The following is a 21,982-nucleotide window of genomic DNA, read 5'->3' on the forward strand; positions in this document are numbered from 1 at the left end:
TTTAAGGGCGGCCGCGCCCCTTGGGGCGGAGCTCTTAAAGGGGTCCCCCTTCCTCCTCCTCCTCCTCCTCCTCTGATCCTCCCCCTCTGGTCCTCCCCCTGCCCCCAGGCCGGACAGCTGCCCACCAGGCCTCAGAGGAGACCCCCGGCCCCCCAGGACCTGCTCCTGATAGTAGTGGTCAACCGAGGGAAAGATGGGGGGCCGGCAGCCCCCTCTTTTCCCTCCCATCTTCCCCGTCCCCTCCCCACTCCGCCATCCGGGAGCCTCAGCCCCGTTTCAAAATGTCTGGGTTGCTGATTTGCTTGAATTTTTTTCGGTGAATTCGCAGCTTATTCCGAGTACGAACAACGGTCCGTCCCCCTGCTTCCTTCTCCCTTAATAATAATAATAGTGATGGCATTTGTTAAGCTATGTGCAAAGCACGATTCTAAGCGCTGGTGGGGTTACAAGGTGATCAGGTTGTCCCCCGGGGGGCTCCCAGTCTTCACCCCCATTTTCCAGATGGGGGAACTGAGGCACAGAGAAGTGAAGTGACTTGCCCCAAGTCACCCAGCTGACAACTGTGAGCCCACTGTTGGGTAGGGGCTCTCTCTATGTGTTGCCAACTTGGACTTCTCAAGCCCTTAGTACAGTGCTCTGCACACAGTAAGCGCTCAATAAATACGGTTGATTGATTGATTGAACTGGCAGAGTCGGGATTTGAACCCATGACCTCAGACTCCAAAGCCCGGGGTCTTTCTACTAAGCCTTACCCTTACCCCATTCAGATTCCTTTACCTCCTTTTCCCCTTACGATGGTAATAATTAGGAAATAGGGCTTACATCGTGTCAGGCACTGGTCGAAACTCAGGGGTCACTCAGTTTCCGGGCCCTCAGGAGGCTCACAATCTAAAAGGGATTCCCATTGATCGGCGTAAAAACTGCAATCGATCAATCAGTCGTCAATCAATCTTATTTCTTCTCCAACAGCATGGCCTGTGCACTTAACCAGGCCCCCCGCGCCCAAGCATATTGCTACCCCGTGGCTCAGTGGAAAGAGCCCGGGCTTTGAAGTCAGAGGTCGTGGGTTCGAATCCTGGCTCCGCCACGTGTCGGCTGTGTGACCTTGGGCAAGTCACTTCACTTCTCTGGGCCTCAGTTCCCTCATCTGGAAAATGGGGATTAAGATTGTGAGCCCCCTGTGGGACAACCTGATCACCTTGTATCCCCCCCCAGCGCTTAGAACAGTGCTTTGCACATAGTAAGCACTTATCAAATGCCATCATCATCATCATTATTATTATTATTATTATTATTACTCTCCCACCCCCACAGCACTTATGGACGTATCCCGGCAGGGTTTGTCACTCTTCATTGTTGTACTACTAATAATAATGATAGCATTTATTAAGCGCTTACTATGTGCAAAGCACTGTTCTAAACGCTGGGGAGGTTACATAGTGATCAGGTTGTCCCACGGGGGGGCTCACAGTCTTAATCCCCATTTTACAGATGAGGTAACTGAGGCCCAGAGAAGTGAAGTGACTTGCCCAAAGTCACACAGCTGGCAATTGGCGGAGCCAGGATTTGAACCCACGACCTCTGACTCCAAAGCCCGGGCTCTTTCCACTGAGCCATGCTGCTTCCCTGACTTTCCCAAGCGCTTAGTACAGTGGTCTGTACACAGTAAGCGCTTAATAAATATGCTTGAATGACTGAAAGAGTTGCTCCCCACTCTCTGTAATGGGATGCGGCATGGCTTAGAGAAGCAGCGTGGCTCAGTGGCAAGAGCCCGGGCTTTGGATTCAGAGGTCATGGGTTCAAATCCTGGCTCCGCCAACTGTCAGCCGTGTGACTTTGGGCAAGTCACTTCACTTCTCTGGGCCTCAGTTCCCTCATCTGGAAAATGGGGATTAAAACTGTGAGCCCCCTGTGGGACAACCTGATCACCTTATAACCTCCCCAGCGCTTAGAACAGTGCTTTGCACATAGTAAGCGCTTAACAAATACCATCATTATTATTAGTAGGAAGAGCCCGGGCTTGGGAGTCGGAGGTCATGGGTTCTAATCCCGGCTCCACCCCTTGTCTGCTGTGTGACCTTGGGCAAGTCACTTCACTTCTCTGTGCCTCAGTACCCTCATCCTAATCCCTTCTATTTAGACTGTGAGCCCCACTTGGGACAGGGACTGTGTCCAACCTGATGATCTTGTATCTACCCCTTAGTACAATGCTTTGCACCAAATAAGTGTTTAATAAATATAATAATAATAAAAATGTCTCCCCCACTAGATTGTAAGCACTCTGAGAGTGGAGATCTTGTCTACCTACTGTATTGCACTCTCCCTATCTCTTAGACAGCCCTCTCTACATGCTCAATAAATACATACCATTGATTTACTGACTGAACATCTATTCATTCAGTCATTCAATCGTATTTATTGAGCGCTTCCTGTGTGCAGAGCACTGGACTAAGCGCTTGGGAAGTCCAAGTCGGCAACATATAGAGACGGTCCCTACGCAACAACGGGCTCACGGGCTAGAAGGGGGAGACAGACAACAAAACTAACAAGTAGACAGGTGTCAAAACCGTCAGAATAAATAGAATTATAGCTATATGTGCATCATTAATAAAATAGAGTAGTAAATATGTACATGTAAAATAAAGTAATAAATATGTACAAATATATACAAGTGCTGTGGGGAGGGGGGAAAGGGGGTAGGGCAGATGGAGGGAGGGGGCGAAGGGGAGGGGAGGAGAGGAAAAAGGGGGCTCAGTCTGGGAAGGCCTCCTGGAGGAGGGGAGCTCTCAGTAGGGCTTGGAAGGGAGGAAGAGAGGTAGTTTGGCGGATATGTGGAGGGAGGGCATTCCGGGCCCGGGGGAGGACGTGGGCCGGGGGTCGACGGCGGGACGGGCGACAACGAGGCCCAGTGAGGAGGTGAGCGGCGGCAGAGGAGCTGAGGGTGTGGGCTGGGCTGGAGAAGGACACAAGGGAGGTGAGGGAGGAGGGGGCCAGGGGATGGATGGACAGCCTGGAAGCCCAGGGGGAGGAGTTTTTGCCTGATGCGTAGGTTGATTGGTAGCCACTGGAGATTTTTGAGGAGGGGAGTAATGTGCCCAAAGCGTTTCTGCACAAAGATGATCTGGGCAGCAGCGTGAAGTATAGACTGAAGCGGGGAGAGACAGGAGGATGGGAGATCAGAGAGGAGGCTGATGCAGTAATCCAGTCGGGATAGGAGGAGAGATTGAACCAGCGAGGTAGCGGTTTGGATGGAGAGGAAAGGGCAGATCTTGGCGATGTTGCGGAGGTGAGACTGGCAGGTTTTGGTGATGGATCGGATGTGTGGGGTGAACGAGAGAGCGGAGTCGAGGATGACACCAAGATTGCGGACTTGTGAGACAGGAGCTGTGGTAGTGCTGTCTACAATGATGGGAAAGTCAGGGAGAGGACAGGGTTTGGGAGGGAAGATAAGGAGTTCAGTTTTGGACATGCTGAGTTTTAGATGGCGGGCAGACATCCAGATGGAGATGACCCGAAGGCAGGAGGAGATAGAGCCTGGAGGGGAGGGAGAGAGAGCAGGGGCGGAGATGTAGATTTGGGTGTCATCAGCATAGTGATGATAGTTGAAGCCGTGGGAGTGAATGAGCTCACTGAGGGAGGGAGTATAGATGGAGAACAGAAGGGGACCAAGAAGTGACCCTTGAGGAACCCTTAAAGTAAGGGGATGGGAGGGAGAGGAGGAGCCAGCGAAGGGAGCTGAGAATGAACAGCCAGAGAAATGAGGAGAACCAGGAGAGAACGGAGTCTGTGAAGCCAAGGTTGGATAGCATATTGAGGAGAAGGGGGTGGTCCACAGTGTGCACTGTATTAAGTACTTGCGGGGGGGGGGGGGGGGGGATACAATAGAATTAGTAGATATGATCCCTGCCCTCAAGAAGTTTACAGTCTAGTCAGGGAGAAGAACATTAGAGTAAATTACAACTAGGAGAAAGAAGGAAAGGGGACTACATACACAAGTGTGGGTTTACGTAACTGCTCTGGCCTATCTAGATTTCAAGTAACTTCACTCCTGCGTGGGCTGATGTGCCTGTGTTTCTTCTCTCATTTCCCTAAATCATTTTGCCCTCTGGGAGGGAGGGAAGGGTATACCTCTGAGCCTCTGCGCACCCTGGAACTTAAAAAGCAGGATGCTCACCAGGGGCCCATCTAGCCCAGTATTCTGGCTCTGAAACTGACAACAGGATATTTGGTAGAATCAAGCGATGGACGTCCTCGCTCCCCACCCCCTCCACCCTCCGGGCTCTCCTTTCACTAGGGCACTAGGGCCGTGCCGTCTAATAACTCTAACTTTTCCCACCACCAATCCAGCGTGGGCTGACCGATTGGTCATCTATGAATTTGTCCTAACCTCGGACAGAGAGCCAGGCAGATGGATAGGATGGATACGGAGAGGAGCAGGCCTCTATATGTTGCCAACTCGTACTTCCCAAGCGCTTAGTACAGTGATCTGCACACAGTAAGCGCTCAATAAATACGATTGATTGATTGATTGATTGATTGCAGAGGGGCTCTCTGGAGGGCAAAGGTGGCAACGTGGCGATAGTTTCAACTAGAAAGTCTCCAGGACTGTCCCCAGCTCGGCCTTAAGGCAGAAGGAGGGACAGGATGGCCTCCTGTGGGCCTTAAAGCCCTTATTCTCCCACGCGTTTAATGCCGTGCTCTACACAGAGTTAAAGCGCTCAATAAATACTACAGATTGGTCAGTCCGTCGGTACTGAATCCATTCCTATTGCCTCTTGGGGCATCAACAGGTTTAATGATGGCATTTATTAAGCGCTTACTATGTGCAAAGCACTGTTCTAAGCGCTGGGGAGTTTACAAGGTGATCAGGTTGTCCCACGGGGGGCTCACAGTCTTCATCCCCATTTTCCAGAGGAGGGAACTGAGGCCCAGAGAAGTGAAGTGACTCGCCCAAAGTCACCCAGCTGACAAGTGGCGGAGCCAGGATTTGAACCCATGACCTCTGACTCCAAAATCCGGGCTCTTTCCACCGTTTCCCCAAGGTTTCCTCTGAGTGTGTGAATTTTGAGGCGTTCTGAAGGATGAGAAGGACGAACCTTAATTTGACTCTAGAGAAGATAATAAATGTTTGTTCCAAAGCCCTCTCCCTCATTCATTTATTCAATCGTATTTATTGAGCGCTTCCTGTGTGCAGAGCACTGGACTAAGCGCTTGGGAAGTCCAAGTGGGCAACATCTAGAGATGGTCCCTACCCAACAGTGGGCTCACAGTCTAGAAGTGGGAGACAGAGAACAAAACAAAACATATAAACAAAATAAAATAGGTGGAATAAATATGTACCAGTAAAATACATAAATAAATAGAGTAATAAATACGTACAAACATATCTACATATATACAGGCATTGATAGTAAGTGTTTAAAGTTCACTGTTACCCTCATCTCAGGGGAGTGAGGAACGATTGGCATGAGTATAAATGAAATATTCAAAGATGGGGTAAGATTTGGAACGCCCACAGCACGTAAGGGATTAGGATTAACTGGGATTAGGACCCAGATCTCCGGACTCCCAGGCCGGTGGTCTTTCTATTAGGCCACGCTATTTCTTGGGCCTTAATTCATCCTTTCTGTGTATTATTATATTGCCCCAATCCCTTCACAAGTTCATCGTTCCTTGTCTTCCGGAGAGTGGTATCATCATCATCATCATCATCAATTGTATTTATTGAGCGCTTACTGTGTGCAGAGCACTGTACTAAGCGCTTGGGAAGTACAAGTTGGCAACATATAGAGACAGTCCCTACCCAACAGTGGGCTCACAGTCTAAAAGGGGGAGACAAAACCAAACATAGTAACAAAATAAAATAAATAGAATAGATATGTACAAGTAAAATAAATAGAGTAATAAATCTGTACAAACATATATACATATATACAGGTGCTGTGGGGAAGGGAAGGAGGTAAGATGGGGGGATGGAGAGGGGGACGAGAGGGAGAGGAAGGAAGGGGCTCAGTCTGGGAAGGCCTCCTGGAGGAGGTGAGCTCTCAGTAGGGCCTTGAAGGGACCGATACTGAAATACTTACCTCAGAAAACCACTTAGAGAAGAGACCATGACTGTTGATTTCAATCAACTGCCCATATCTGTACCTGTCTCATCCCACTGCTTCCCCCAACAACCCATGCTGAGCTTGGCGTTCACCGTGAGAAGCAGCTCAGACAGGCGGGAGACCTCTCCCGTAATTCATTCATTCATTCAATCGTATTTATTGAGCGCTTACCGTGTGCAGAGCACTGGACTAAGCGCTTGGGAAGTACAGTTGGCGACATATAGAGACGGTCCCTACCCAACAGCGGGCCGTAATGTCTAAGCTCGCTGTGGGCGGGATTTGCATCTACCAACTCTGTTGCATTGTGCTTCCCCAAACGTTTAGTACAGTGCCTCGCACCCAGTGAACCGCAATAAATACCACTGACCGACTGATCGATCCACACAGTGGGAAGGAGATTCCAGAGTCGTTTTTGCTCGCCCATTGCCAACTCTCATATAATAATAATAATAATAATGATGGTATTTGTTAAGTGCTTACCGTGTGCAAAGCATTCATTCATTCAATCATATTTATTGAGCACTTACTATGTGCAGAGCACTGGACTAAGCGCTTGGGAAGTCCAAGTTGGCAACATATAGAGACGGTCCCTACCCAACAGTGGGCTCACAGTCTAGGAGGGGGAGACAGAGAACAAAACAAAACATATTAACCAAATAAAATAAATAGAATATGTACAAATAAAATAAATAAATAGAGTAATAAACACGTACAAACATATATACATATATCCCTGCCCCAACAGGGCCGCTGAGCAGCCCTCCCCTCGCCCAACGACGCCCACTTTTCTAAGCACTGGGGAGGGTACAAGGTGATCAGGTTGTCCCACGTTGGGCTCACGGTCTTAATCTTCTTTTTCAGATGAGGAAACTGAGGCACAGAGAAGTGACTCTCCCAAGGTCACACAGCTGACAAACAGCAGAGCTGGGATTAGAACCCCTGACCTCTGGCTCCCAAGGCCGTGCTCTTTCCACTGAGCCACGCCGCTTCACAGCTCAAGCAGGGGGGAATTTGCTCTTCAAGCCTGCATCCATAATAAAATAATAATTATGGTATCTGTGAAGTGCGTACTGTGTGGCAGGCACTGTACTAAGCGCTGGGGTGGACACATGAAAACCGGGGTGGGCAGAGTCCCTGTTCCACGTGGGGCTCGCAGTCTCGACCCCCATTTTACAGATGAGGGAAACGAGGCCCGGTGAAGTGACTTGCCCAAGGTCACACAGCAGACAAGCGGTGGAACCAGAATTAGAACCCACAACCTTCTGATTCCCAGTGCAGTGGTCGATCCGCTGCATCAGGCTGCTTCTACGCCATACCGTGGTAGTCCCCACTTCATCATCATCAATCGTATTTATTGAGCGCTTACTGTGAGCAGAGCACTGTACTAAGCGCTTGGGAAGTACAAGTTGACAACTTTTAGAGACAGTCCCTACCCAACAGTGGGCTCCCTCCCGGCCCAGTCCGGAGCTCGGGGGCCACCTGCACTGTCTATGTGGAAGAAGCAGCCCGGGCTTGGGAGTCAGAGGTCACGGGTTCAAATCCCGACTCCGCCACTTGCCAGCTGGGTGACTTTGGGCGAGTCCCTTCACTTCTCTGGGCCTCAGTTCCCTCATCTGTCAAATGGGGATGAAGACTGGGAGCCCCACGGGGGACAACCCGATCACCTTGTATCCTTCCCAGCGCTTAGAACAGTGCTTCTTCTAGACTGTGAGCCCACTGTTGGGTAGGGACCATCTCTATATGTTGCCAACTTGGACTTCCCAAGCGCTTAGTACAGTGCTCTGCACACAGTATGCGCTCAATAAATTCGATTGAATGAATGAATGAATGCTTGGCACATATTAAGTGCTTAACAAATGCCATCAGTATTATGGGAAGCCTGGCAGGAAGAGAAGCAGCACGGCTCAGTGGAAAGAGCCCGGGCTTTGGAGTCAGTGGTCATGGGTTCAAATCCCGGCTCCGCCAATTGTCAGCTGTGTGACTTTGGGCAAGTCACTATATGTTGCCAACTTGTACTTCCCAAGCGCTTAGAGCAGTGCTCTGCACACAGTTAGCGCTCAATAAATACGATTGAATGAATGAATGAATAATTTCTCTGGGCCTCAGTTCCCTCATCTGTAAAAGGGGGATTGACTGTGAGCCCCCGCGTGGGACAACTTAATCACCTTGTAGCCTCCCCAGCGCTTAGAACAGTGCTTTGCACATAGTAAGCGCTTAACAAATGCCATTATTATTATTATTATTATTATTATTATTATTATTTTATTATTAGAGGCCTCTGCCCAGGTAATACCCACCACGCCCACAAGAGGTCTCCACTAGCTCCATAGGGACGGACTCCTGTACTAGATTTTTCATTCATTCATTCATTCATTCCATCGTATTTATAATAATAATAATAATAATAATGGCATTTATTAAGCGCTTACTATGTGCAAAGCACTGTTCTAAGCGCTGGGGAGGTTACAAGGTGATCAGGTTGTCCCATGGGGGGCTCACCGTCTTAATCCCCATTTTACAGATGAGGGAACTGAGGCACAGAGAATCAATCAATCAATCGTATTTATTGAGCACTTACTGTGTGCAGAGAAGTTAAGTGACTTGCCCAAAGTCACACAGCTGATAAGTGGCGGAGCCGGGATTTGAACCCATGACCTCTGACTCCAAAGCCCGGGCACTTTCCACTGAGCCACGCTGCTTCTCATAATGATGGTATTTGTTAAGCGCTTACTATGTACAAAGCACTGTTCTAAGCGCTGGGGGGATACAAGGCGATCAGGTTGTCCCATGTGGGGCTCACAGTCTTCATCCCCATTTGACAGGTGAGGTCACTGAGGCCTAGAGAAGTGAAGTGACTTGCCCAAAGTCACCCAGCTGACAATTGGCAGAGCAGGGATTTGAACCCATGACCTCTGACTCCAAAGCCCGGGCTCTTTCCACTGAGCCATGCTGCTTCTCTATGCACTGTTATTGAGCGCTTACGGTGTGCAGAGCACTGTGCTAAGCGCTTGGGAAGTCCAAGTCGGCAACATATAGAGACGGTCCCTACCCAACAACGGGCTCCCAGTCTAGAAGGGGGAGACAGTAGTATTTTCTAAGCACTTACTATGTTCCAGGCACTGTCCTAAGCGCTGGGGTGAAGAAGAATAATGCTAGTATTTATGTAATAATGATAATGATGGCATTTGTTAAGCGCTTACTATGCGCTTCCTATTCGAGAAGCAGCGTGGCTTAATGGAAAGAGCCCGGGCTTGGGAGTCAGAGGTCATGGGTTCTAATCCTGCCTCCGCCACTTGTCAGCTGCGTGACCTTGGGCAAGCCATTTAACTTCTCTGGGCCTCAGTTACCTCATCTGTCAAATGGGGGTGAAGGCCGTGAGCCCCACGTGGGACAACCTGATTACCTTGCATCTACACCAGTGCTTAGAACAGTGCTTGGCACGTAGTAAGCGCTTAACAAATACACCTGAATTATTATTATTGTATCCATCAATTCTATTGGTCCCTCTCATACAGAAAATGCTCATTAAATGCCATTGATTATTGATTGTTATCTCTCTCCTGGACTAGATGGTAAGCAGGGAAGCAGTGTGGCTTAATGGAAAGAGCAAGGGCCTGAGAGTCGGAGGATCTGGGTTCTAATCCCGGCCCCATCACTTCCCGGCTGTGTGTCCTCGGGCAAGCCGCTTCTCTGCACCTCAGTTCCCTCATCTGTGAAATGGGGATTCAGTACCTGTTCTCCCTCCTATTTAGAATGCGGGCGTGGCGTGTAGAACCTGATAAGCTTATATCCACCCCAGGATTTAGCACAGTGCTTGGCACATCGTAAGTGAGAAGCAGCGTGGCCCAGTGGAAAGAGCCCGGGCTTTGGAGTCAGAGGTCAAGGGTTCAAATCCCGGCTCTGCCCATTGTCAGCTGTGTGACTTTGGGCAAGTCACTTCACTTCTCTGTGCCTCAGTTACCTCATCTGTAAAATGGGGATAAGGACTGTGAACCCCCAGTGGGACAACCTGATCACCTTGTAACCTCCCCAGCGCTTAGAACGGTGCTTTGCATATAGTAAGCGTTTAATAAATGCTATCATTATTATTATTATTATTAAGTGCTTCACAGACAACGCTATTGACCATTTATTGTTGTACTGTACTCTCCCAAGCGCTTAGTATGGCGCTCTTCACACAGTAAGCGCTCAATAAATGCGACTGAATGAATGAATGAATGGGGACCATCTCTATCTGTTGCCAACTTGGACTTCCCAAGCGCTTAGTCCAGTGCTCTGCACACAGTAAGCGCTCAATAAATACGATTGAATGAATGAATGGATGAATGAATAGGGACCGTCTCTATCTGTTGCCAACTTGGACTTCTAGGCACTGGAGAAGATGCAGGGTGATTAGGTTGTCCCATATGGGGCTCACAGTCTTCATCCCCATTTGGCAGATGAGATCACTGAGGCCCGGAGAGGTGAGGTAACTTGCCCAAAGTCACACAGCTGACATGTATATGTGTTTGTACATATTTATTACTCTATTTATTTTACTTGTCCATATTTATTCTATTTATTTTATTTTGTTAATATGTTTTGTTGTCTGTTTCCCCCTCCTAGCCTTTGAGCCTGCTGTTGGGTAGGGACCGTCTCTAGATGTTGCCAACTTGGACTTCCCAAGCGCTTAGTCCAGTGCTCTGCACACAGTAAGCGTTCAATCAATACGATTGAATGAATGAATGAATAGGGACCGTCTCTATCTGTTGCCAACTTGGACTTCCCAAGCGCTTAGTCCAGTGTTCTGCACACAGTAAGCGCTCAATAAATACGATTGAATGAATGAATGAATAGGGACCATCTCTATCTGTTGCCAACTTGGACTTCCCAAGCGCTCAGTCCAGGGCTCTGCACACAGTAAACGCTCAATCAATACGATTGAATGAATGAATGAATGAATAGGGACCGTCTCTATCTGTTGCCAACTTGGACTTCCCAAGCGCTTAGTCCAGTGCTCTGCACACAGTAAGCACTCAATAAATACGATTGAATGAATGAATGAATAGGGACTGTCTCTATCTGTTGCCAACTTGTAATTCCCAAGCGCTTAGTCCAGTGCCTGCACACAGTAAGCGCTCAATCAATACGATTGAATGAATGAATGAATGAATAGGGACCGTCTCTATCTGTTGCCAACTTGTACTTCCCAAGCACTTAGTCCAGGTCTCTGCACACAGTAAGCGCTCAATCAATACGATTGAATGAATGAATGAATAGGGACCGTCTCTATCTGTTGCCAACTTGGACTTCCCAAGCGTTTAGTCCAGTGCTCTGCACACAATAAGCGCTCAATCAATACGATTGAATGAATGAATGAATGAATAGGGACTGTCTCTATCTGTTGCCAACTTGGACTTCCCAAGCGCTTAGTCCAGTGCTCTGCACACAGTAAGCGCTCAATCAATACGATTGAATGAATGAATGAATGAATGAATAGGGACCGTCTCTATCTGTTGCCAACTTGGACTTCCCAAGCGTTTAGTCCAGTGCTCTGCACACAATAAGCGCTCAATCAATACGATTGAATGAATGAATGAATGAATAGGGACTGTCTCTATCTGTTGCCAACTTGGACTTCCCAAGCGCTTAGTCCAGTGCTCTGCACACAGTAAGCGCTCAATCAATACGATTGAATGAATGAATGAATGAATGAATAGGGACCGTCTCTATCTGTTGCCAACTTGGACTTCCCAAGCGTTTAGTCCAGTGCTCTGCACACAATAAGCGCTCAATCAATACGATTGAATGAATGAATGAATGAATAGGGACTGTCTCTATCTGTTGCCAACTTGGACTTCCCAAGCGCTTAGTCCAGTGCTCTGCACACAGTAAGCGCTCAATCAATACGATTGAATGAATGAATGAATGAATGAATAGGGACCATCTCTATCTGGTGCCAACTTGGACTTCCCAAGCGTTTAGTCCAGTGCTCTGCACACAATAAGCGCTCAATCAATACGATTGAATGAATGAATGAATGAATAGGGACTGTCTCTATCTGTTGCCAACTTAGACTTCCCAAGCGCTTAGTCCAGTGCTCTGCACACAGTAAGCGCTCAATAAATACGATTGAATGAATGAATGAATAGGGACTGTCTCTATCTGTTGCCAACTTGGACTTCCCAAGCGCTTAGTCCAGTGCTCTGCACACAGTAAGCGCTCAATCAATACGATTGAATGAATGAATGAATGAATAGGGACCATCTCTATCTGTTGCCAACTTGGACTTCCCAAGCGCTTAGTCCAGTGCTCTGCACACAGTAAGCGCTCAGTAAATACGATTGAATGAATGAATGTATAACTCTACTGTACTCTCCCAAGCGTTTGGTCCAGTGCTGTGCCCACAGTAGGCGTTCAGTGAATACTACAGAGGGACTGACTTTCCAACGAATTGAAAATAAATGTCAAAGAGACCCGCTTGCAGAGCCAAACTAGTCTGGCCCCCAGTTGGGCTCTTCCGGATCGAATCTGGCTCCGAACGGTTGTTCAAGGCCGCAGAGGCTCTCGGAGCCTGTCGGGAAAGGAAAAGTGGGCGGAAGGCAGATGAAGACCCCCCACCAACCCCTCTCATCCCGCAACTAGACATTCATGCTGCTCCGTAGCTTGCAAAGTACACGCTACAAGCACACAGACACACACGTAATCGTTTACACCAGTGTTATGAATTTATTTCTTTTTTCTTTTTCCTCCAGATCGGTAACAGAACAATATCGCCGGGCCCACACGCGTGAGGGCTGGGTTCTGGTGGTGGGCTCTCTTCTCTTCCTCCACCTCCTTCGCCATGCCCCTCTTCCTTCTCTTCTTCCTTCTCCTCCTCACTCAGTCGGCCCGGCCAACGGGAGGGTGGCCATCAGGCCGGATCTTGGGCCCCCTTACTGGGCCGGGCTCAAATTGGACCAATCATTCAATCAATCAATCAATCAATCGTATTTATTGAGCGCTTACTGTGTGCAGAGACTGTGAGCCCCACATGGGACAAGGACTTTGTCCAACTTGATTACCTTGTATCTACCTCAGTGTTTAGAACAGTGCTTGGCACATAGTAAGCACTTAACAAATATATATATGTATATATGTTTGTACATATTTATTACTCTATTTTACTTTTACATATTTATTCTATTTATTTTATTTTGTTAATATGTTTTCTGTCTCCCCCTTCTAGTCTGTGACCCCGCTGTTGGGTAGGGACCGTCTCTAGATGTTGCCGACTTGTACTTCCCAAGAGCTTAGTACAGTGCTCTGCACACAGTAAGCGCTCAATAAATACGATTGAATGAATGAATGAATGCAGAGCACTGGACTAAGTGCTTGGGAAGTACAAGTTGCCCCTCCTGGTGACGGGGGCACTGGTTTCCTAATCGCAAATCATCATCATCAATCGTATTTATTGAGCGCTTACTGTGTGCAGAGCACTGTACTAAGCGCTTGGGAAGTACAAATTGGCAACATATACAGTCCCTACCCAACAGTGGGCTTTTGCAGCCTGCTTTTGCAGGTTCTTTTCTGAGAATCAAAAAAGAAATTTTCCTCCTTCAACTTTGCAGGTATTCTGTGATGGTGAGCCCCAGGAGGGACGGAGTCAAATTCCCACCCATATACTCTTTTCCAGTGTTTAGTAATAATAATAATGATGATGATGGCATTTAGTAAGCGCTTACTATAATAATAATCAATCAATCGTATTTATTGAGCGCTTACTGTGTGCAGAGCACTGTACTAAGCGCTTGGGAAGTACAAGTTGCCCCTCCCGGTGGCAGGGGCACTGATTTCTTAATCGCGAATGGTCCCCTCCATTTTGCTGCCTGCTTTTGCAGGTTCTTTTCTGAGAATCAAAAAAGAAATTTTCCTTCTTCAACTTTGCAGGTATTCTGTGATGGTGAGCCCCAGGAGGGACGGGGTCTAATTCCCACCCATATTTTTCCAATGTTCAGTAATAATAATAATGATGATGATGATGATCATCATCATCATCATCAATCGTATTTATTGAGTGCTTACTATGTGCAGAGCACTGTACTAAGCGCTTGGGAAGTGCAAATTGGCAACATATAGAGACAGTCTCTACCCAACAGTGGGCTCGCAGTCTAAAAGGGGGAGACAGAGAACAAAACCAAACATATTAACAAAATAAAACAAATTGAATAGCTATGTACAAGTAAAATAAATAAATAAATAGAGTAATAAATACGTACAAACATATATACATATGTACAGGTGCTGTGGGGAAGGGAAGGAGGTAAGATGGGGGGGATGGAAAGGGGGACGAGGGGGAGAGGAAGGAAGGGGCTCAGTCTGGGAAGACCTCCTGGAGGAGGTGAGCTTTCAGCAGGGCCTTGAAGGGAGGAAGAGAGCAAGCTTGGCGGATGGGCAGAGGGAGGGCATTCCAGGCCCGGGGGATGATGTGGGCTGGGGGTCGATGGTGGGACGGGCGAGAACGAGGCACGATGATGGCATTTAGTAAGCACTTACTATAATAATAATCAATCAATCGTATTTATTGAGCGCTTACTGTGTGCAGAGCACTGGACTAAGCGCTTGGGAAGGACAAGTTGGCAACATATAGAGACAGTCCCTACCCAACAGTGGGCTCACAGTCTACCGTTATAATAATAACGGTATTTGTTAAGCCCTTACTATGTGCGACGCACTGTTCTAAGCGCTGGGGGGATACAAGGTGATCAGGTTGTCCCAAGTGGGGCTCACAGTCTTAATCCAAACCAAACATATTAAAATAAAATAAATACAAAGTAGTCATTCATTCAATCGTATTTATTGCCCACTGTTGGCAAGGGACTGTCTCTATATGTTGCCGACTTGGACTTCCCAAGCGCTTAGTCCAGTGCTCTGCACACAGTAAGCGCTCAATAAATACGATTGAATGAATGAATGAATTCTATTTTATTTTGATAATATGTTTTGTTTTGTTGTCTGTCTCCCCCTTCTAGAGTGTGAACCCGTTGTTGGGTAGGGACCGTCTCTCTATGTCGCCGACTTGTACTTCCCAAATGCTTAGTACGGTGCTCTGCACCCAGTAAGCACTCAATAAATGCGATTGAATGCATGAATGAATGAATCCCCATTTTACAGACGAGGTAACTGAGGGACAAAGAAGTTGAGTGCCTTGCCCAAGTTCACGCAGCTGACAAGTGGAGGAGTTGGGATTCGAACCCATGACCTCTGACTCCCAAGCCTGTGCTCTTTCCACTGAGCCACGTTACTATGTGCAAAGCACTGTTCTAAGCACCAGGGAGGTTACAATAGTAATAATAAAAATGGCATTTATTAAGCACTTACTATGCTGTTCTAAGCGCTGGGGGGATACAAGGTGATCAGGTTGTCCCCCAGGGGGCTCCCAGTCTTCATCCCCATTTTATAGATGAGGGAATTGAGGCCCAGAGAAGAAGTTAAGTGACTTTCCCGAAGTCACCCAGCTGACAAGTGGTGGAGCCGGGATTTGAACCCATGACCTGTGACTCCAAAGCCTGAGCTCTTTCCACCGAGCCACGCTGTGCTCTGCGCACGGTAAGCGCTTAATAAATCCTCTCACTACTAGAGTCTTTAAAACCTTGCAGTCCACCAAATAGCCCCCAGAGCTTCTCAGGATCCCAGCAACAGTGGATCTGACAGCTGGGAGCAGCAGAAACCTGAAGAAATATAGTACTGATGTGTGGCCTAGTGGCTAGACCCCGGGCCCGGAAGCCGGAAGGACCTGAGTTCTAATCCCGGCTCTGCTACTCGTCTGCTGGGTGACCCTGGGCATGTCACTTCTCTCCTCTGTGCCTCAGTTACCTCATCTGTAAAATGGGGATTAAGACCATGAGCCCCATGCAGGACAGGGACTGTGTCCACCCTGAGAACCTTGAATAATAATGATAATAATACTAATGATGGCATTTGTTAAGCGCTTACTATGCACAAAGCACTGTTCTAAGTGCTGGGGGGATGCAAGGTGATCAGGTTATCCCACCTGGGGCTCACAGTCTTCATCCCCATTTTCCAGATGAGGGAACTGAGGCACAGAGAAGTGAAGTGACTTGCCCAAGGTCACACAGCAGACACGTTGGGGAGCCGGGATTAGAACCCTTGACCTCTGACTCCCAAGCCCGGGCTCTTTCCACTGAGCCACGCTGCTTCTCTGTCTACCCCAGTGCTTAGAATGGTGCTTGGTACATACATTCATTCATTCAATCGTATTTATTGAGCGCTTACTGCGTGCAGAGCACTGTACTAAGCGCTTAAGTGCCTAACAAATACCACCCTTATTACTAGGTAAAATTATGTCAAATTACGTAAAATGGCTAGGTTCTCACCACCTGTTTTTTTCCCAGGCTTTGGAGGGGTTGGACCCAGCTGATATGCACAGATAATTGGTCAATGAATCAATCAACTAATCACACTTATTAAGCACTTATTTAAGCAATATTCAAGAAGCTGTATGGTCTAGTGGACCTAGCACAGGCTTGGGAGACAGAGGACCTGGGTTCTAATCCCAAATCCACCGCTTCTTTGCTGGATTCATTCATTCAGTCAATTGTATTTATTGAGCGCTTACTGTGTGGAGAGCACTGTACTAAGCACTTAAGTGCCTAACAAATACCACCCTTATTACTAGGTAAAATTATGTCAGATTACGTAAAATGGCTAGGTTCTCACCACCTGTTTTTTTCCCAGGCTTTGGAGGGGTTGGACCCAGCTGATATGCACAGATAATTGGTCAATGAATCAATCAACTACTTGCATTTATTAAGCACTTATTTAAGCAATATTGAAGAAGCAATATGGTCTAGTGGACAGAGCACGGCCTTGGGAGACAGAGGACCTGGGTTCTAATCCCAAGTCCACCGTTTCTTTGCTGGATTCATTCAATTGTATTTATTGAGCGCTTACTGCATGCAGAGCACTGTACTAAGCGCTTAAGTGCCTAACAAATACCACCCTTATTACTAGGTACAATTATGTCAAATTACGTAAAATGGCTAGGTTCTCACCACCTGTTTTTTTCCCAGGCTTTGGAGGGGTTGGACCCAGCTGATATGCACAGATAATTGGTCAATGAATCAATCAACTAATCACACTTATTAAGCACTTATTTAAGCAATATTCAAGAAGCTGTATGGTCTAGTGGACGGAGCACGGGCTTGGGAGACAGAGGACCTGGGTTCTAATCCCAAATCCACCTTTTCTTTGCTGGTTTCCTTCATTTATTCAATCATATTTATTGAGCGCTTATTGTGTGCAGAGCACTGGACTAAGTGCTTAAGTGCCTAACAAATACCATCCTTATTACTAGGTAAAATTATGTCAAATTACGTAAAATGGCTAGGTTCTCACCACCTGTTTTTTTCCCAGGCTTTGGAGGGGTTGGACCCAGCTGATATGCACAGATAATTGGTCAATGAATCAATCAACTAATTGCATTTATTAAGCATTTATTTAAGCAACATTCAAGCAGCAGTATGGTCTAGTGGACGGAGCACGGGCTTGGGAGACAGAGGACCTGGGTTCTAATCCCAAATCCACTGTTTCTTTGCTGGATTCATTCATTCAATCGTATTTATTGAGCGCTTACTGTGTGCAGAGCGCTGTACTAAGTACTTAAGTGCCTAACAAATACCACCCTTATTACTAGGTAAAATTATGTCAAATTGCGTAAAATGGCTAGGTTCTCACCACCTGTTTTTTTTCCCAGGCTTTGGAGGGGTTGGACCCAGCTGATATGCACAGATAATTGGTCAATGAATCAATCAACTAATTGCATTTATTAAGCACTTATTTAAGCAATATTGAAGAAGCAGTATTGTTTAGTGGACAGAGCACGGGTTTGGGAGACAGGACCTGGGTTCTAATCCCAAATCCACCGCTTCTTTGCTGGAGTCATTCGTTCATTCATTCAATTGTATTTATTGAGGGCTTATTGCGTGCAGAGCACTGGACTAAGTGCTTAAGTGCCTAACAAATACCATCCTTATTACTAGGTAAAATTATGTCAAATTACGTAAAATGGCTAGGTTCTCACCACCTGTTTTTTTCCCAGGCTTTGGAGGGGTTGGACCCAGCTGATATGCACAGATAATTGGTCAACGAATCAATCAACTAATCGCATTTATTAAGCATTTATTTAAGCAATATTCAAGAAGCCGTATGGTCTAGTGGACGGAGCACGGGCTTGGGAGACAGAGGACCTGGGTTCTAATACCAAATCCACCGCTTCTTTGTTGGATTCATTCATTCAATCGTATTTATTGAGCGCTTACTGCATGCAGAGCACTGTACTAAGTGCTTAAGTGCCTAACAAATACCACCCTTATTACTAGGTAAAATTATGTCAAATTATGTAAAATGGCTAAGTTCTCACCACCTGTTTTTTTCCCAGGCTTTGGAGGGGTTGGACCCAGCTGATATGCACAGATAATTGGTCAATGAATCAATCAACTAATCACACTTATTAAGCACTTATTTAAGCAATATTCAAGAAGCTGTCTGGTCTAGTGGACAGAGCACGGGCTTGGGAGATAGAGGACCTGGGTTCTAATACCAAATCCACCGCTTCTTTGCTGGATTCATTCATTCAATCGTATTTATTGAGCGCTTACTGTGTGCAGAACACTGGACTAAGCACTTAAGTGCCTAACAAATACCACCCTTATTACTAGGTAAAATTATGTCAAATTGCGTAAAATGGCTAGGTTCTCACCACCTGTTTTTTTTCCAGGCTTTGGAGGGGTTGGACCCAGCTGATGTGCACAGATAATTGGTCAATGAATCAATCAACTAATCATATTTATTAAGCATTTATTTAAGCAATATTCAAGAAGCAGTATGGTCTAGTGGACGGAGCACGTTCTTGGGAGACAGAGGACCTGGGTTCTAATCCCAAATCCACCGCTTCTTTGCTGGATTCATTCATTCATTCAATTGTATTTATTGAGCGCTTACTGCGTGCAGAGCACTGGACTAAGCACTTAAGTGCCTAACAAATACCACCCTTATTACTAGGTAAAATTATGTCAAATTACATAAAATGACTAGGTACTCACCACCTGTTTTTTTCCCAGGCTTTGGAGGGGTTGGACCCAGCTGATATGCACAGATAATTGGTCAATGAATCAATCAACTAATCACACTTATTAAGCACTTATTTAAGCAATATTCAAGAAGTAGTATGGTCTAGTGGACGGAGCACGGGCTTGGGAGACAGAGGACCTGGGTTCTAATCCCAAGTCCACCACTTGTTTGCTGGAGTTATTCATTCATTCATTCATTCAATTGTATTTATTGAGCGCTTACTGTGTGCAGAGCACTGGACTAAGCGCTTGGGAAGTCCAAGTTGGCAGCAGATAGAGACGGTCCCTACCCAACAGCGGGCTCTTCAGTTGCTCTTCTTCAGTTCCCTCCTCTGTAAAATGGAGTTTAAGACTGTGAGCGGAGACTGTGTCCAGTCTGATTAGCTTGTATCTATCCCAGGGTTTAGTATAGTGCCTGGCACATATTAAGCGCTTAAAAAATACCTTAAAAAAATTGTATGCAGAGTACTGTGCTGTTTGGTAGGGTACCACATAACTGGGTTGGCAGACACGTTCCCTGCCCACAATGAGGTCACAGCCTAGTGGGGAGGACAGACGTGAATATGAATAAATAAACAAACAAATAAATGAATAAGTAAATAAATAGTGGTTATGTACGTAAGTGCTGTGGGGTTGAGGGTGGGGCCTATGAAAATCTATACACAAGTGATTTATTGCTTTCAGTTAGATAATAATAATGATGGCACATCATCATCATCAATCGTATTTATTGAGCGCTTACTGTGTGCAGAGCACTGTACTAAGCACAGTAAGCGCTCAATAAATACAATTGATTGATTGACTGATTGATGGCATTTATTAAGTGCTTACTATGTGCAAAGCACTGTCCTAAGCACTGTGGAGGTTACAAGGTGATCAGGTTGTCCCCCGGGGGGCTCCCAGTCTTCATCCCCATTTTACAGATGAGGGAACTGAGGCCCAGAGAAGAAGTTAAGTGACTTTCCCGAAGTCACACAGCTGACAGGTGGCGGAGCCGGGATTTGAACCCATGACCTGTGACTCCAAAGCCCGGGCTCTTTCCACTGAGCCACACCGTGCTCTGCGCACGGTAAGCACTTAATAAATCCCCTCACTACTAGAGTCCACGGGGGGCTCGCGGTCTTAATCTCCTTTTTTCACAGATGAGGGAACCGAGGCATAGAGAAGCGAAGTGGCTTGCCCAAAGTCACCCAGCTGACAGTTGGAGGAGCCGGGATTTGAACCCATGACCTCTGACTCCAAAGCCCGGGCTCTTTCCACTGAGCCACGCTGCTTCTTAGATCTTGGAAAATGAATGAGTTTTCCAGTCTGCGTGTCAGTATAGGGCAGTATAGGATGGTGGGCATCCTGCCTGTGCCTGGGAGGGCCTGGTGACTGGGTTCCCTCCTCTGTTCCACCCATTTCCCTCCCTCCCTCACTCATTTGTATTTATTGAGCGCTTACTGTGTGCAGAGCACTGTACTAAGCGCTTGGGAAGTACAAAACGACAACAGATAGAGACAGTCCCTACCCAACAACGGGCTCACAGTCTAGAAGGGGGAGACGGACAACAAAACAAATAGACAAGTGTCAATACCATCAGAATAAATAGAATTACAGAATTATAAATATTACAGCATTTAAGTGCTTATTATGCGCCAGACACTGTACTAAACGCTAGGGTGGATCCAAGCAAACCGGTTTGGCAACAGTCCCCGTCCCGCATAGGACTCGGTCTTAAGCAGCATGGCTCAGTGGAAAGAGCACGGGTTTAGGAGACGGAGGTCAATCAATAATCAATCAATCGTATTTATTGAGCACTTACTGTGTGCTCAGTAAATAACATCCGGGACCGGACGTTTCTCTGTAGATTGAAGACTCCCAGTTTCTGAAGCCCCGTCTCTGCCGCCTCTCTTTAGGCGGGGATGGTGAAAAGCAGCGTGGCTCAGTGGAAAGAGCCCGGGTTTTGGAGTCAGAGGTCATGGGTTCAAATCCCAACTCCGCCAATCGTCAGCTGGGTGACTTTGGACAAGTCACTTCACTTCTCTGGGCCTCAGTTCCCTCATCTGGAAAATGGGGATGAAGACTGTGAGCCCCCTGTGGGGCAACCTGATCACCTTGTATGCCCCCAGCGCTTAGAACAGAGTAAGTGCTTAACAAATACCATCATTATCATTATTATTCATTCAATCGTATTTATTGAGCGCTTACTGTGTGCAGAGCACTGTACTAAGCGCTTGGGAAGTACAAGTTGGCAACATATAGAGACGGTCCCTACCCAACAGTGGGCTCACAGTCTAGAAATTATTATCATTAATCCCGTCTCTGCCACTTGTCTGCTGTGTGGCCTTGGGCCAGTCACTTCTCCGTGCCTCAGTACCCTCCTCTGTAAAATGGGGATTGAGACTGTGAGCCCCACGTGGGACAGGGACTGTGTCCAACCCAATTTGCTTGTGTTCACCCCAGTGCTTAGTACAGTGCCTGGCACATAGTAAGCGCTTAATAAACACCACAATTATTAGTAATAAAATAATCCTTAGAGAAGCAGCGTGGCTCAGTGAAAAGAGCCCGGGCTTAGGAGTCAGAGGTCATGGGTTCTAATCCAGGCTTCACTAATTGTCAGCTGTGTGACTTTGGGCAAATCACTTAACTTCTCTGTGCTTCAGTTCCCTCATCTGTAAAATGGGGGTGAAGACTGTGAGCCCCCCATGGGACAACCTAATCACCTTGTAACCTCCCCAGCGCTTAGAACAGTGCTTTGCACATAGTAAGTGCTTAACAAATGTC

At 46.9% G+C, this 21,982-nt stretch overlaps 1 protein-coding gene across 1 annotated transcript in view; it reads left to right on the forward strand.

The window, feature by feature from the left end:
- The window catches only part of MAPK3 (mitogen-activated protein kinase 3), a 69,005-nt gene that overhangs the window by 1,930 nt on the left and 45,093 nt on the right, over positions 1-21,982 (forward strand). The window contains exon 2 of the mRNA XM_038762713.1: positions 329-350. Within this exon, the coding sequence (XP_038618641.1) occupies positions 329-350 (22 nt within the window). The remainder of the gene's footprint in view (positions 1-328; positions 351-21,982) is intronic.

This window comes from Tachyglossus aculeatus, chromosome 21 (assembly GCF_015852505.1).
Source record: "Tachyglossus aculeatus isolate mTacAcu1 chromosome 21, mTacAcu1.pri, whole genome shotgun sequence".
NCBI lineage: Eukaryota > Metazoa > Chordata > Mammalia > Monotremata > Tachyglossidae > Tachyglossus > Tachyglossus aculeatus.